Consider the following 15,886-nt stretch of genomic DNA (forward strand, 5'->3'; position numbering starts at 1 on the left):
TCTAATTTGTTTAAGGCGAAGTGTACGTAATTAACTACTCCACAGAATTTTTTTAAATTTTACATGTGAATTCTGCTTGTAAAAATACACCAGACAATAAAATAAAAAAAAAGGGGTAACCGTTTTCGTTTTTCAAATACAAGCTGTTGAAATTAACAGCATGATACGCCAAAAATACAAAGGATATATAGGGAAAATCATAAAAATCGGCAGATATTTTTACTTTATTAAGATTTTCTAATTCGTTGGTCCACAGAATTTTTTTAAAAATCGATATGCGATTCAAAGATGAACGACGAACCCATTGGTGCAAAGAAAGTCCTTAGCAACCGTGCTCGTTTTCAAGCTATATCCTGTTAAAGTTTGATTTTTAGCGGAAAGAATAAAAACATTCGGCGACGTTATTGATGTCTACTGTAACGTCATCACAATTTCTACTCTATAACGCTATTATACCGTACAGTGTTGTAACAAAATCGTGAGTGTGTATAACCCATTTTCCTAATTATTGCAAATGCTCAAGCGTAATCAATTGATAAGGAAATAAACTAACTGTTTTTAAGGATAATTCTGCTGCCAAAAAAAAAAAACAAATTGGCAAATAAATATACTGCAAGTGAAAGAAAGTTACTGTATAGACTTTAACTCCATCTTTTTTTAATTAGACAGGGTTCCACATCTTTTTTGAAATGCATGTATTTATAGCTGACTATGGGCGTTGATCATTGTTGAAGGCCGTACGGTTACCTATAGTTGTTAATTTCTGTGTCATTTGGACTCTTGTGGAGAGTTGTCTCATTAGCAATCATACCACATCTTCTTTTTTTTTTTTTGTAGTGTATTGTTTTAATAATTATGAATCAAATATCAAGTTTGAAATTGTCCCAGTTAACACAGCGTTGACAGAATGATTCTATACGTATTTAAATAATCGGTTATAATATTGGGATCGCGTATACACGTCTTTTTTTAAATCTTATTTCTGCATGTTTGTATTTTAAAAAAGTGAATATAATTTGCTGCATCTTTTCATCCTCACCATTTCCGGCGCTATTCGAGGTATTGCGCACAAAGCCCATTTTATTTGTCAGGTTCACACGCGTGCACGTGACACAACTCTGCAATTTTATTTAAAAAATTTCCTGTCTCGATCGCTTTCCCTTTTCTTTAACTACACGACAAAGCATGATATAATGTTTGCTGGAGATTTTAAGTAAAAAAGGAAATAATTTTTTGTACCATTATTTGTTAAATATCCACATGCAAGACTCCAAAAAATAAGAAAACTGCATCTGCATATTATCTTGAGAATTTTTATGGCTGTAATAAGGTCAAAAGAAGAACCCGCATATGAATTTTAGCAAGGTAAAACAGATTGGAGTTTTAACTTCACGTAGCACAGATCATTCCCAGTGTTAGCCTTAGCATTGTGTATATCGTGTTTAATGCTATAGCATTGTGTATAGTGTAATGCTAAAGCTTTGTGCATAGTGATATGCTATAAATGTACTGGTGTAATGCTATAAGAATGTACCAAGAGCGATGCTATACGAGTTTACCTAGTATAGTGCCATACAAATTGTTCCTGTATATAGTGCAAATTTGAATTGCAGTTTTGTTAATATAATATGAACATAAGGAGATGTGGTATGATTGCAAATGAGACAACTATCTGCCACGTTTAAGGTAGATCGGGTTCCTTTTTCTGAGCGTCCGTTCTGATCATGTTGCAAAAACTTTTTTGTTTTAAAAATATTTTACCAAGTATCATTCAATATACAACAAAATACCTAAAACTTGAAATTTAAAGATTGAACTATCAAGAAATTAAGTGTCGTAAAGTATATCTAAAATATTTGGGGATTTTTTTCAAGAAAATAAGGCATGTGACACCCTATTTTTATTTGATATTTCGGAGTTATTAATGAAAAGCAATTCTCTCATCGACTTTTAGCCAATTCCATCGTTTAATGTTTCTGCAATAAGGAAAACTTAAGTTTCCCCTATATTAACAATATAAAATAACCCAAATTTCGTTAATTTCAATGTGTTATTACGAAAAAACAAGGTCCGTGATCCCCAGTTTTTATATTGAAATTTATATAACATTGACACAGAAGTCTTACAGAAGTTTAAGAAAAATCTATCGTCCAACATTTAGACACCCCAGCTACCTTAAAGGATGTGGATGTAAGCAATTGTTAAAGGCAATCATATATACGACCTTCAACAATGAGAAAATCCATACCGTATAGTCGGTTATAAAAAGCCCCGACATTGTAGAACTAATTTTCTTCACCCCCTCCCCATTCTTCCCCTACCTCATACTACTGCTGAATGATACACAAAAGCACAACAAAAAAGAAAACAAGTTTCGCTATCCCTTTGAAATCTGAATTTGATAAAGAAAAAAATAACACGTTCTATTTTTATCATACATGTGTAGTTTCAGTTTCAACCATGGTTCTAAATTTAGATTTTACTTTCCCCAAAAATTGCGGACGGAAGAGAAGACACCTGTTTATTTTTTGCACCTTGAAAACTGAGATTTGGATGACATAGATTTTACTTATTCTGAGATAAATGTAATAGTGCTCAATTCTTAGTTTCTGAGAGTGTAATGTTTTGTGGACGGAATCTGATGGGTTTTTTTTTTTGCTGTTGGCTTTTTCTTCGGCTTATAAATGTTGTACTAGTGGTCGATTACCCCCGTATCTTTTATACTTTTTACCTAAATAATAAAATATAAAACATCATAAAAATTTTCAATTGCATAAAAACGGACATGCCAACGTCTTTCTTGTTCAAAACACAAATTCACATGCAATATAATTATTTGTTACCTACAATTTTACGCTACAGTACACTGTGAAATTCAATAAAAACTATGGTTTTTCAAAAAAATATTGTGGGGGTCAATTCAGGTTTGATTTTAATGAATTTGAAACGAATAGAAGCAGAATTGTCACTGGTTTATTTTTTATTTGGTTATAATTTTGTTGTTTAGGCGTTTTTACCTTCTGTTGAAATAAACACGAGTCGTTTTGTGTACCTGCTCCTGCGTGTTTAACTAAAACAAAAACAGTGGTAATATAGTCATACTAACTCACAATAGGATACTCAGATTTCTGATTAGAGTCATTCTAATAATTTCTTTGAAATTTTGAGATAGCACATGAATACTTGTTTGAATTCATGATAGACCGCACGAAGTTATTTCTCTTTCATGTGCCCATTTTTCCTTTCTTGGAGTAGGGGAGATAACCCGCGTAACTAACGACGCACGTTTTTTATCCTAAATTCCGCTAGAGGCGTGCAATTACGTACACTTCGCCTTAATTCAGCTTTTTTTACCATGGTATTGCCTATTTTTCTTTGACTTTTTTGTATTCCCCCATGTTATCTTCAATCTGTTTTTAAGATATGTAAAACAGTACGACTGATAGCAAGCATTAATAAGAGAACACACACTATCTACACAGGTGAACTGTACAGTGAAAACAGAAAATAGGTTTAAACCCACCTTTTCTTCGGAAACTTATGCCTGTACCAAGTCAGGAATATGATAGTTGTTTATCTGTTGTTCCGTTGGTTGATATAGTCGATCGTTTTGTTTTGTCAGGTTTTATGGAATTTCCATAATTTCAACTTACCTGAGAATTTGGTAATTTTGTTTTAGTTTTTATAGGTGCATTGATATTTGCAATTAAAATATAATCTAGTTTTTACCCGTCTCTTAACAGTACTGGATAAATGGATTCAGAAAAGAAATACAGTATGCAAACGGGGAGAACCGGACAACGCCTAGTGAGCACGCTTATATCTCCTTGTAAGTAAACAAATGAACAAGTTATGCATATAATTGAATTCAAATGAGTTTGCGAAGTGTGCAGAAACCTTGAATTTAATATTAACAGTCTGACCAAACAGAAGCGGAAGATACCAAGGGGACACATCAAAGCTCATAGTACGAAGATTAGCCTACAACGCTATGGCAAAATAGAAACAGTTTACAAAACATGACATAGAAACTTAAAAACTGCACAACACAAGCCTCTAAATATTGAGAGTGATATCAGGTGCTTCTAATGGGTAGGCTGCTCCTCAACATGGGGCCTATGATAACTGAGTGAGTTGAAAAAAATGTGTACTGATTTTAAGTTAAGGATTAAAAGAATATGAAATACTATTTATTCTATATGAAAAAAGAAATGAATTCTTATTGGCAAACTATTCGATACTATTACTTTTCATCCAAACTACAAAAAGTGATTCTGCAAATTATGTCTGAAAGATAAATGATTAATTAAGGATTAACAAGATCTTTTTAAAAAATATGAAATCTGAATATAAATATAAATATATAAAAGGTATTCAAGTAAGGCCTATAATTTACTTGATAAATCTGCTATAATCATCTGTAATTTATCAACAATTTAGATTAGTTCACTTATTTTTTTTCAGTGATCGGCTTGAAACAGTTGGTTAAATTTTAAAACTCTTAATTAGAACAAACTAATTGTTTTTAGTTTATTTCCCATCAAATGTCTTTTAACAATTTTAGTCATTTGAATATAAGAAGTGTATATATATTTTTGAAATCAAGAAAGAATCCACATTTCAATAAAATAAGTTTTTTTTTTAATTTGTTTAAGTTGAAAAAGTACATTTTTAATGCCCATTGCTGAAAAATATTAAATTATGAATTGATTAAAATACACTCTTTAACTTTTAATCTTTAATGACATATGAACATGATATTTTTTTTTCAAAATCAATAAGCAATCCTCAGAGAAGATAATTAGTTTACCTATGTTTCAACTTACAAAATGCCCCAAAACAACCTTTTAAGATTATTTTTTTGAAACAATAAAGTTCTAAGCTTCAAGTCTATTTGTTGGTCCTTTGTCTTACAAGGTTAATTAATAAACTTTATTAGGAGAATTTTGTTTTGTTTCAAAAGATAAAATGTAAAAGGTGAAACATGTACCATGGAGTTTTATTTAGTCACGATATAAACTGCAATTTAAATGAAATTGTTGTGCAAATTAAGGGACCCCCTATCATTCAATTTGATTCACATTTAGCTCATTTCATCTACTGGAAAAGTGATTTTCCTTTATAGACCGGCAGTTAATACAATTGTCAGCAAAATTGCTTTAATAATGTTTTCTTTTGTCCACACCATACCTAAATATGATTTTAAATTATTCAAACTACTCTTGATTAATATCTGACGACTGGATTTGTCTCACGTATATAAAGTACGTCATCTAAATAAATAGATTTTTGATGCAACAAAATACGTCTCTCATTAAAACATTAATTAGAGATAAAAGAAAAGTTTTACAACTTAAAAACAAAACACAATAAAAAAACACTGACACAACAAATTTAGTGTGCTCGAAAATTAAAGAAATGAGTACGGGCTGAAGTATGATACATTATCTGTTTAGCTTCGCTGAGTATCATCTGATATTTCAAACGCATCATCTTAAAAAAATATTGATATATTATAATTTTTAACTTTAGATTTGTATATTTTAGGATGCCCCCACACATAAATATAAAGTCTATATCGTTGGTTCAGGTTATTCTTTTGATTTGAAAAAAATATTCATGAATATTTTATATGTGTCATGTAATATTCGGAAATATGTTTTACATATTATTGTATTTCAATTCTTTAACAATACAACTAATTCACTGGTTCTATATAATTTCAAATTTTCAAATTAAATATTTCAGAGTTGATAGACAAACATCGGTCGACCATTACGATGAAATTCATGATGTGCTGCCTACATGTATGCTGCAAGTTAAATAAGATTTTTCTTTATTACTGATTAACATGAATGGATTACGATATCGTTTCCCAACTTAATACTCCCCGTTATATATGTTACCTACAAGAAAAATATTATAGGATTAAACGTCTTTTACTCATTGGTGTATAAACTGGTTCAATTCACTGCCAAACAAATATGCTTGTGGGTGACTTGGTCCAGTTTATTCCTCAATAAATTCCTTTAAACAGGCGTTTAAACCTTATAATTTAATAAAAAAAAATGAGATTGGGAATTTGATTTTCCCACTCGTAACCCCTGGCCCACGTAATATGTATAATTGTGTCAATGAATTGGTCTGGCGCATGAATATTTTTTTGGTTAACGTTAAAAATTTACTCCATGAAATTTGCTGTCTGATAAAAAATACACTACAAAAACATGTCATGATCTTTCAAATGAATGGTTGTGTTAATTTTTTCCTTTAACGATGAACGCGAGGTAAAATAATTAGTTTGTGCTATTATCGTCGCCAGCTTGTTAACATTGGTTACAAAAAGTGATTCCGTCGACGTCATCTATCGAAAAAGAAATAACGTCAAGAGCCACTAATGGAAGCCCTCTCGGCCAATCATATAAACATATTCCGTCATATGCAAATCATATACCAATTATCATCATTAAGCATTTTGTAGATGACATTAATTGCTGCAATTACATGGAGTCTAACGATCCAATAAATGGTCCTAAAACATAAAGTCTTTCTTCGGGTGACAAGTTTTGAAACTGCACTCATTCCTGTCGACCGACTTTCTTACCAGATCACGGTAACTGAAGATGGCACTTTTGAAGGTGTAACATTTATATGCAATCTGTGACGACCGAAAAGGGATACCATCGATGATTCCTTCCACATTGTATGTGTTGGCATGCTTTAGTATGGCTGGCATAAATATAGTACCAATTTCTAAAAATTAAAACATCATCAGTAAATCAGAAGTTACAAGGTCAAGTCATCATGTCTTATGAATAATGCATTTTGACAAATTTTGATTAAGAGGTAGGGCCATTTTCCCCTTATCTTTTTTACTTGGATAGGTATGTAAATCATGTTTTTAAATAACCTGATAGTTGCTAATCATAGTACATGAAAATACGTCACATCATCTATTGTCATACCTTGAACAGGAATCCTACAATAAAAAAGGCCAAGACTATTGATTTTTTGGTTTTTCAAAACCATAATTGATTTTGTTTGTTGATGCCCCTGAGGAGTATTACAATATGCATTATCAAATAATATTTTCAAAATTAGTTCTCTGTTAAAAAAAACATGTTGCTTCAGTAAGCGTGTTGATGTTCAAGGTTTCGAAAAATTGTTTTTAATGTTTTGAAATTTTTCTGCTATTGTCTTTTTTCGTTGTGTGTATATTATACATTTGGGCTTCATTCAGAGCCTTCTAGGCTTTATTGTTATATAGTCAATTCCCGTGTTATTGGTTATGTATCACCAGCACAGTAGTCAGCACTTATGTGTTGACATGAAATATCATTGATATAGTCATAATTATAAATTAACTGTTTACAAAACGTTGAATGTTTGAAATACTAAGGCGTTTCTACCTCAGGAATAGATTACCTTAGCTGTATTTGGCAAAACTTTTAGGAATTGTTGGTCCTCAATGCTCTCCAACTTCGTACTTTATTTGACCTTTTTAACTTTTTTTTATTCGAGCGTCACTAATGAGTCTTTTGTAGACAAAACGCGCGTCTGGCGCAAATACAAAATTTAAATCCTGGTATCTATGATGAGTTTATTTACACACACTACATTTGGGCTTCATTCAGAGACTTTTAGGCTTTATTGCTATATAGTCAATTCCCGTGTTATTGGTCATGTACAAGCACCTTCAGTTTTACGGCAATTGTTCCTTGCATATATATAATGAATTAAAACACAAGAATAGGAAGTAAGTCAAGAGTATGGATAGTAATAGGAACGCATACAATTAGCAACACATTATTTTTTTTTCTTTAATGAAACGATATAAAGTCAAAATGATTCATGATGACTCTTTGAATTAAAAAAAAACATACGAAAAAATATGATAGAAACATTACAATTTTATAATTCAACACAAAAAAAGAAAAAAACATTCCGTGAGATTTAAACTTCTTCTTAAAATCTATCGATCATTTACAGTTCTTTTCGCTACCGATTCGTTACTCTTGGAGAAATTGGTATTATTAAGCAGCTATATATGTACAACTTGGTGTGATGTTCCACTTTTTAATAAAAAAAACAGTTGTTTTTAGGTATTAAGGACACACTAATCCAATTTCATTTTTGAGGAAAAAAGTTGTACTACTAATTTACAACAACAACAAAAAACATAACATTGTTTTGGTTTGAAATGTCCTTCTCGGGGGATTCTCTGTTTTTCCCACCTATAAACACGGGACATTCCGCATATTTGACTTATATCTTTTTTGGGGTGTTCAATTAACTTTTTTTCCAGACATATCATAATATATAGAAATCGAGATATCCATCAAAAAACATTTTTATTTCTTGTTTCTATCGTAAATTTTATTCTTTCAGCACTTTTTGTAATTTGCCCTTCTGTGAAAAATAAATTGGGAATAATTGGCCCTGACTCTTTCAAGATTTTATTTTCCTAAAATTGCGTTTGTTATTTGTTTTGAGTGACTTTACCGTGTACAAGATAGCGACCAAAGGTATTGTCTTAACTTCAATTCAATCTCATAACCTTTGATATTTATTAACCTATCTTGTTTCATCTTAAAAATATATCAACTTTTATAGTTGTGGGAATTGGATTATTGATTGTCATATTAGGATTAAGTCTAAACCTATTTCAGTGCCTGTTGAATTTCAACCAAGACGTAGGCCTAGACCAGCTAGTGAAAACGTCATATCTGCTATAACAAGTAAGCTAAGAAGTATTATTCATCTGATGATGACTATTTAACATTAATGTATAAATTATATAGGATTTTAAAATTATTGTATATAAACTAGATCCTTACAACACATATATCAATTGACTTTTCGTATAAACTTACAGTTTGCAGAAAATCAAGTTAAAACTTTAATACAAGATCAAGTCACAATACAACTGGTAGAGAACAATCTTTTAAAACAGATGTTTACCTCTCTACAACAAATGTGATTGTACTTTTCATTATTTCGTATGTGTGTTATCTTGATGGTTGGAAAATATAACTTAATTTGCAATGCCTCTCAAAGTGGAATTTAATAAGAATCAACCAATAAACAAACACAATGTGTCTCTCAGATATACTTATTTTATTGAAAACAAATTGATATTATTTTGAAATACACACCTTAGATATTCTTCCAACATAAATCTACTAAATTCATAAATGAAATGGACGGAATAATGCCAAGAAGCAATTGTGAAATTAGGAATTTAATGCAAAAACGATAGGCTGGTGGTAATTATAAAAAACCTGCATGTGATTTTGGTGGTATAGATAGGAGATAGCTATATTATGTAAGAGAATGACAACTATTTTAATCTAGATTGAGTACGAGCGACATTCCTTACAATCATAGCATAATGTGTAGTGCATGAATCTTCAAATAACATCTTCCTTTGTTTCAATCATCAATCGATTGCATGGTCAGTGCAGTGTATATAATGTATGCACAATGTTGTTGTTAATGCATCCGAATTAACGACCAGTTTAAAGAAGATAGAAATTCAAAGTTCTAATTACTTGGTGGTTCAATCAGGTAGAAGTACAACATTGTAATTATAGGTTATGAAACAGATTCGGTCAAATTGAATAAAATATTCTGAAGATTACAATGTAACGAGCAATTTTCTATATCTTTTACGGTTGCAAAGGAATACCAAAAACAAGAAAAACAGTGTATAGGGAGTTAACTCTCACAGGAAAAGTCAGCGGTTGCAATAGATCAACTATGAAAGCATATTTACTGTACGACATCGTGTGCCAAAAATCGTTTTGTTATCTTGTGCAAACATTATTACCCTGTGGCGGAGTGGTCTATGTAGCACAAGTATTCTATCACTAGCCTGTCAAAACGGAGGTTGTGAGTAAGAACCCCGCATGTGGTAGGTGTGTCCGACTCCAATCTTAATAGGATTATATCGCTACGAAATAGCCAATATGCTGATAATGGCGTTAAACACCAACCAATCAATCAGTCGATCTTGCGAAACATAAAAACATCTCAAGAAATTTGGAACGTTCCAGGTTACAAGCTAACTGTCGACAAGAAGGTCTAACATCCTACACGAACACATTATTCCTATCCCTGGTCGACCATTCTTTGTAATTACTATTTATTGAATAAATTAAAATACCAATTTTTACACCTTTGGTTTAACTCGACCAATGTTCTCAATCCTGACCTTACGCACTCGAGTTGAACCTACTGCCACAATACTTTATAATGGAGTGACCAAGTCGACAAATTTTCAACTTTAATGGACCACCCTACCTGCAGGCTAAATCTTTATTTTTGTTTAGAGAAATGTTCAAATATAAATTTTGCCTGGACGTAGAATCTGAAAATGGTGCAATTTTTAGAAATTTGCTGTCAAAGTTAAGTGGTTGGTTTTTTTTAGTGTTAAAAGTTACACAAAAGTATATGAATTGTAAAATATGCAATACATTACTCATATAATAAAAGAGTACACAACAGAAGTTCATTTTTGAGTCCTTTTGAAAAAAAGTAATCACCAAATGCCCGTTTTAGGGAAATTCAGTTGGGCCACAAGAAAAAGGCAATGACAAAACTGGCTTTTACTTGATATTTTGTGCATTACATGTACATTTAAAGATATATTTTGTTTTTGTTTTTAAACAAAAATAAGGCAACATAGAAGAAATTATAGTTTTACAATATAGATTAGTACTTAAACTCTTCATAAAATACCAAATGAAGAGTTTGATGACTATGAAAAGAAACAAAAGAAAATAGTTTGTCGAGTTGCATTTTGAATAAAAAAATCAACATGTCTTTTTATTTCAATTTTATGAAAAATTGCACCGTAGAAAATGGCAACGACCGGGTAAAAAAGTAAAATTAATTATTAGCTTTGCAAAAAAATCATTTTCAGCCTGCAGTTATGCCGGTCCATTAGAGTAAAAAAAATAAGCACATTTTTCTTGATTTGTCACTCCGCTATTATGTTCTAAATAATGCATAAATACAATAATACCATACTCCAGAAAACAAGTACTAAATTAACGGCAATGTAGCAAATCATGTTATGACAAAGACGAGTCATAAATAAGTTTGATAGATCTTTCTAACTTTTTCATTCATTGAATAGATCCAGGTGTTTGGAAACGATTATCCGCTCCAGTTTTACGAACAACGTCGCCTGATTTAGGGTTAACAAGAATAGATTCGACACAAGGTAAAGAAATAAGTTGTATGTCTTATTTTAATTAAAAGTGTATTTTTCACTGATATTGCATCAATAACAGGATGTGTAAGGTGCAAATTTGGAAAACGTATTAAGAAAAAAATGTTTTAATGAATTAAAAAACGTCCAAGATAACATGTTCTTTGGAACAATCCAGAAGCTATTTCGTTTGGTTTTACTCATAAATGCTTGATACTTTGAATTCCCAATAACTTCTTTGAAGACCTATTTTCGACATGCGCATATCAAACATAACATTTGATTATAGTCATCCGAGTTTTTCAAGATTGCAATTCACCACATGACAATTTCCCAGGAGAAAACCACATATGAACTGTTATTTGAGATTTATTTCGTATAGGTTGTATTCTTTTTTTTTGTGTTCTTTTGTATTTTGGTATTATTTGGGTTCATTCTTGTTGAATGTTTCATTATAGGAGCTTTTGCTTTAAGCAATGCATGATTTAAGCTTCGGTTATTTATTTGCGACTATCATGCAAGTGAAAGGGTTATCTACCTATAAAACCAGGTTTAATCCACCTTTTTCTATGTAAGAAAATGCCTATACCAAGTTTGATACTTGTTTTCCATTCGTTTAATGTGTTTGAGCTTTTGGTTTTGCTATTTGATAAGGTACTTGAATTTTCCTAGGAGTTCGTTTTTTTTGTTATTTCACTTTTTTGTTATAGTTCCGTTATATTGACCAAATTGGGAGAGCAACCCAAACAGACATCTTCTTATATCTATATTATAGGTTAATGTTACAATAATTATGATCCAGCAGCCAAAAAAAGCGTTCAGTGTTTTTGTTATTTTATTGTTTAATTAATGTCTAATTATTGATGCTCGAGTGCAAAATATTTAAAAATCCAAAACCTAAAACAAACGTTGAAGAACTGATAAAACAAAAAAAGGACCAAACGTAAAAGCCAAATCGGGACATGGATTCAGATGATCCTTGATTTCATATGATTTCCAATTATTAGAAGTAATTTTTCCGATAGTATCTACCAGCATAGTAGCCTGTGATGTACGTCCATAACGGTACACAAGTAAAAAATAAAATATTTACATCAAACATAAGGACATTGGCAAAGAGACAACTCTCTACCGGAGACCAAAATAATGAAGAGGTTAGCAACTATAGGTCACCCACCTTTAGGTAATCAACAATGAACAAAACCCATACCACAAAGAAAGCTATAAAATAAACCTAAATGACAAGTGAAAAACGAGTCAAACGAGAAACTGACGGCCCATAATTATGTACAAACTCTAAACGAAAAACCAAAACAATATACAGCAACAAATGACAAACACTGAATTACAGGCTAATTTAGGACGGGTACATATTGAATGTGTCGGGGTTAAACAGGTAAAGTTGTTTGAACTATCATTATACTAAACTAATTTGATTAATGGAATATGTAATTATACGACACACTTTTACATTTTATCAAATTTTCATTGTTGAAAATTATAAACGAATGCAGAAGGACCAAATGCTATTCCAGTCTGCCTATTAAAATAAAGCGAGAAACAAGATATATTTATTAATGTATCAACTGTTTATATATAAAACAAACCAAAATTAGGATCTTAATAAAATTGAGAATGGAAATGGGGAATATGTCAAAGGAACAACAACCCGACCAAAGAGCAGACAACAGCCGAAGGCCACCGATGGGTCTTCAACGCAGCTAGGAAATCCCGCACCCAGAGGTTGTCCTCAGCTGGCCTCTAAATAAAATTGTGTACTAGTTCAGTGAAAATGGACGTTACACTAAACTCCAAAACATATAAATGAACTAAAGTTAAAAAAACATACAAGACTAACAAAGGCCAGAGGCTCCTGACTTGGGACAGGCGCAAAAATGCGGCGGGGTTAAACATGTTTTGTGAGATCTCAACCCTCCCCCTATACCTCTAGCCAATGTAGAATAAAGTAACACATAGCAATACGCACAATAAAAAACTCAATTTAAAAGAAGTCCGAGTCCGATGTCAGAATAGGTAACAAAAGAAACTAAGCAAAATGACAATGATACATAAATGAACAAAGGACTACTAGCAGTTACTGACATGCCAGCTCCAGACCTCAATTAAACTGATTGAAATATTATGTCTTCATCATATGAAAATCAAGTACAATCCCTCCCGTTAGGGGTTTAGTAACATACCATCATAAAATATATGAGAAGAACATACACGTATCATGCCAACAACTGGTTTTAGAATAAATGTGTTTATTGCCGATGCAAAGACCCTATGAGTGAATCAATATTAATACCAAAATATGCAATCCTTAATGACTTGACAACAGTATCGTAACTATATCCTTTCCGAATAAGTCTGTTTAAAGGTTTGTTTAGCTTTTGAGGTGAATGCCGACATTTTTGTGCTATGTAAAGAATATTACCATAAAATATTGGATGTGAAATACCTGAACGTATAAGATGTCTGCATGTTGATTTATATTTACGAATGATGTCCTTGTACCGATGATAAAATTTAGTAAATGTTTTGACTAGTTTGTGATATCGAAAACCCTGGTGTAATAATTTTTCAGTAATACAGAGATTTCTTTCGTTGAAATCAAATACGTTGTTACATACACGAGCGAATCGAACAAGTTGAGATATATAAACACCATAAGATGGCGACAAGGGAAAATGGCGATAAGTATGTTCAGTAATATAAATAAAGCCAAAGTTTATGTACGTTGAAAAATTGTAATGCTACGTTTTTCTTATGTAAATAAATGATTAAATGCTATTTCTTTTAATGTGGATACTATACGTTTTAAATGTATTTGCAGTATTTTTCGTTCGTAACTACAACTTTTACATTGTTGATAAATAATTGTTTTGAGCTTTTTGCTGGAATGTAAAATTGTATCTTCCATGTCCGTTAACAAAGGTAACTGTACATTTGTTTCTGTTTGGAATATTATTTTTATTAGATGGGAATTCATATCGTATTTTCTCTCTTAACAAATAGTAGTACTTTGTTTGTGTGGCTTTTTACAGCATGCCCTTTGATACAATCAAAAATTTAGTAAAATAAAATAAAATAAAATTGAGAATGGAAATGGGGATAGTAGCCAGATTAAATTTCAGCCAAGCACTACCATTTAATAAAGAATTACTTATTAAAACAATAGAATCGTGTCTTATAAAACTTAGAAGATGGTGAATACTGCATAGGGAAATAAAAAATTCGTCGATTCCCAGTCAAACTCTGTAAAGATTCGTTATATGTTTTTTAATTGATAACTTTAAGAACACCCAACTTTACTGTCTGACAAACAATTGTTTTGTCCAGGTATGAATAATGAGTTTATTTACCTTGGTGATGTTTTTTTTATTTCAATATTCAAGAATTCTCTTATTATACTGCTAAAATTTACCCAAGGAAAAATATTAACAGCAATAATTCTCCTTTGTATATATTTGGTTATTTCGTTTTCACACGTGAAAATCTAAGCAACCAATTACGTCGAAAGAAAGATTATTTTCTTTCCTTGGACCGTTGTGTAAATGTGGTCTTTCTTATGGTGTATATATAATTTAGCTCGTTCACTAAGTCATTGTCTGTAGAGACGTTTTAGATTAGCAATAAGCACAGAATAATGGAGCACGTAAAAATAAGTGAGTTGAAAAACGGTAAATATATGTGTTTTAATGTGTTTTAATGATTTTCCATGCGTTCTCATTTGTTTAATTGTTTAGTGTTTTAACTGTTTCCAAATATTAACATTTTAGATTTAAAAGTATCATATGTCTTTAAGTCATGGATTTCGTTTAACATTTAACTAAATTCTTTCGTAGATACAAAGCTTTGGTCTTGGGGTGTGGCTGTACCTGTAAATTTCTTATAAAACAGGATATGAATAAATGTGCTGATTTCATTTGGATGTTTTATCATACTTCCTTAATTAATTCATATTCAATATTTGATTTTTATTCATTTCATATATTTAATGTTTGTTTTTATTCGTTATAGATGTGTCTCCGTCTCAGCCGGGGAAGTGTCGTAGTTCATCCGCAAGTTTTGGTATATTTTATTTTTATTATACATTGATATCTTTGTGAAATAAATCTACAAATCACTATAATCTGTATTAAAGTTCTGTCGATATTACTAACCGTGCATACGGTTCCCTATATTTTACCTGTTATACTAGAGGGGATCAAAGCAACCTTAGTAATGATTCAATGGTACAACGGTTATAGAACACCTTGCTAAATAAAAAAAAGTCATCTCAAAGATAAAGTTAAATATTTTATTTGATGCTCATAACTGGTTCACATTACTTTGAATTTGAAATTGAGATCTGGTTACATTCTGCATTCATTTGGTACCTAAACTTACGTAATAGTTATCCATAATTTTCAATTTGTTGATGGTCAATTTAGTTTATGCAAGATGACTAAATCCAGATTATTGATAATTGATATCGAACAACTAAATATGAATATCCGCAAATAATAGATAAAGACAATTTACAGAGGCAAATGATGTTCAAAGTATCACGAACGGCAAAAATGGTCAGGTAAATAAGGATCTACACAAGTCTGGAATTTCGAAACAGTCGATTAAATCTTTAAAGTTCTAAGTTGTTGTCCTTAGATGATGATTTTATCCTTA

At 31.2% G+C, this 15,886-nt stretch overlaps 1 protein-coding gene across 1 annotated transcript in view; it reads left to right on the forward strand.

The window, feature by feature from the left end:
- LOC127720812 (uncharacterized) overlaps positions 1-15,686 on the forward strand; it is a 59,076-nt gene extending 43,390 nt beyond the window's left edge. The window contains exons 6-11 of the mRNA XM_052227563.1: positions 3,744-3,829; positions 5,749-5,807; positions 8,670-8,738; positions 11,141-11,227; positions 15,242-15,292; positions 15,679-15,686. Coding sequence (XP_052083523.1) covers positions 3,744-3,829; positions 5,749-5,807; positions 8,670-8,738; positions 11,141-11,227; positions 15,242-15,292; positions 15,679-15,686 — 360 coding nt within the window. The remainder of the gene's footprint in view (positions 1-3,743; positions 3,830-5,748; positions 5,808-8,669; positions 8,739-11,140; positions 11,228-15,241; positions 15,293-15,678) is intronic.
- Positions 15,687-15,886: the final 200 nt, after the last annotated feature.

The sequence above is a fragment of the Mytilus californianus genome, unplaced genomic scaffold, assembly GCF_021869535.1.
Source record: "Mytilus californianus isolate M0D057914Y unplaced genomic scaffold, xbMytCali1.0.p SCAF_11, whole genome shotgun sequence".
NCBI classification, from domain to species: domain Eukaryota; kingdom Metazoa; phylum Mollusca; class Bivalvia; order Mytilida; family Mytilidae; genus Mytilus; species Mytilus californianus.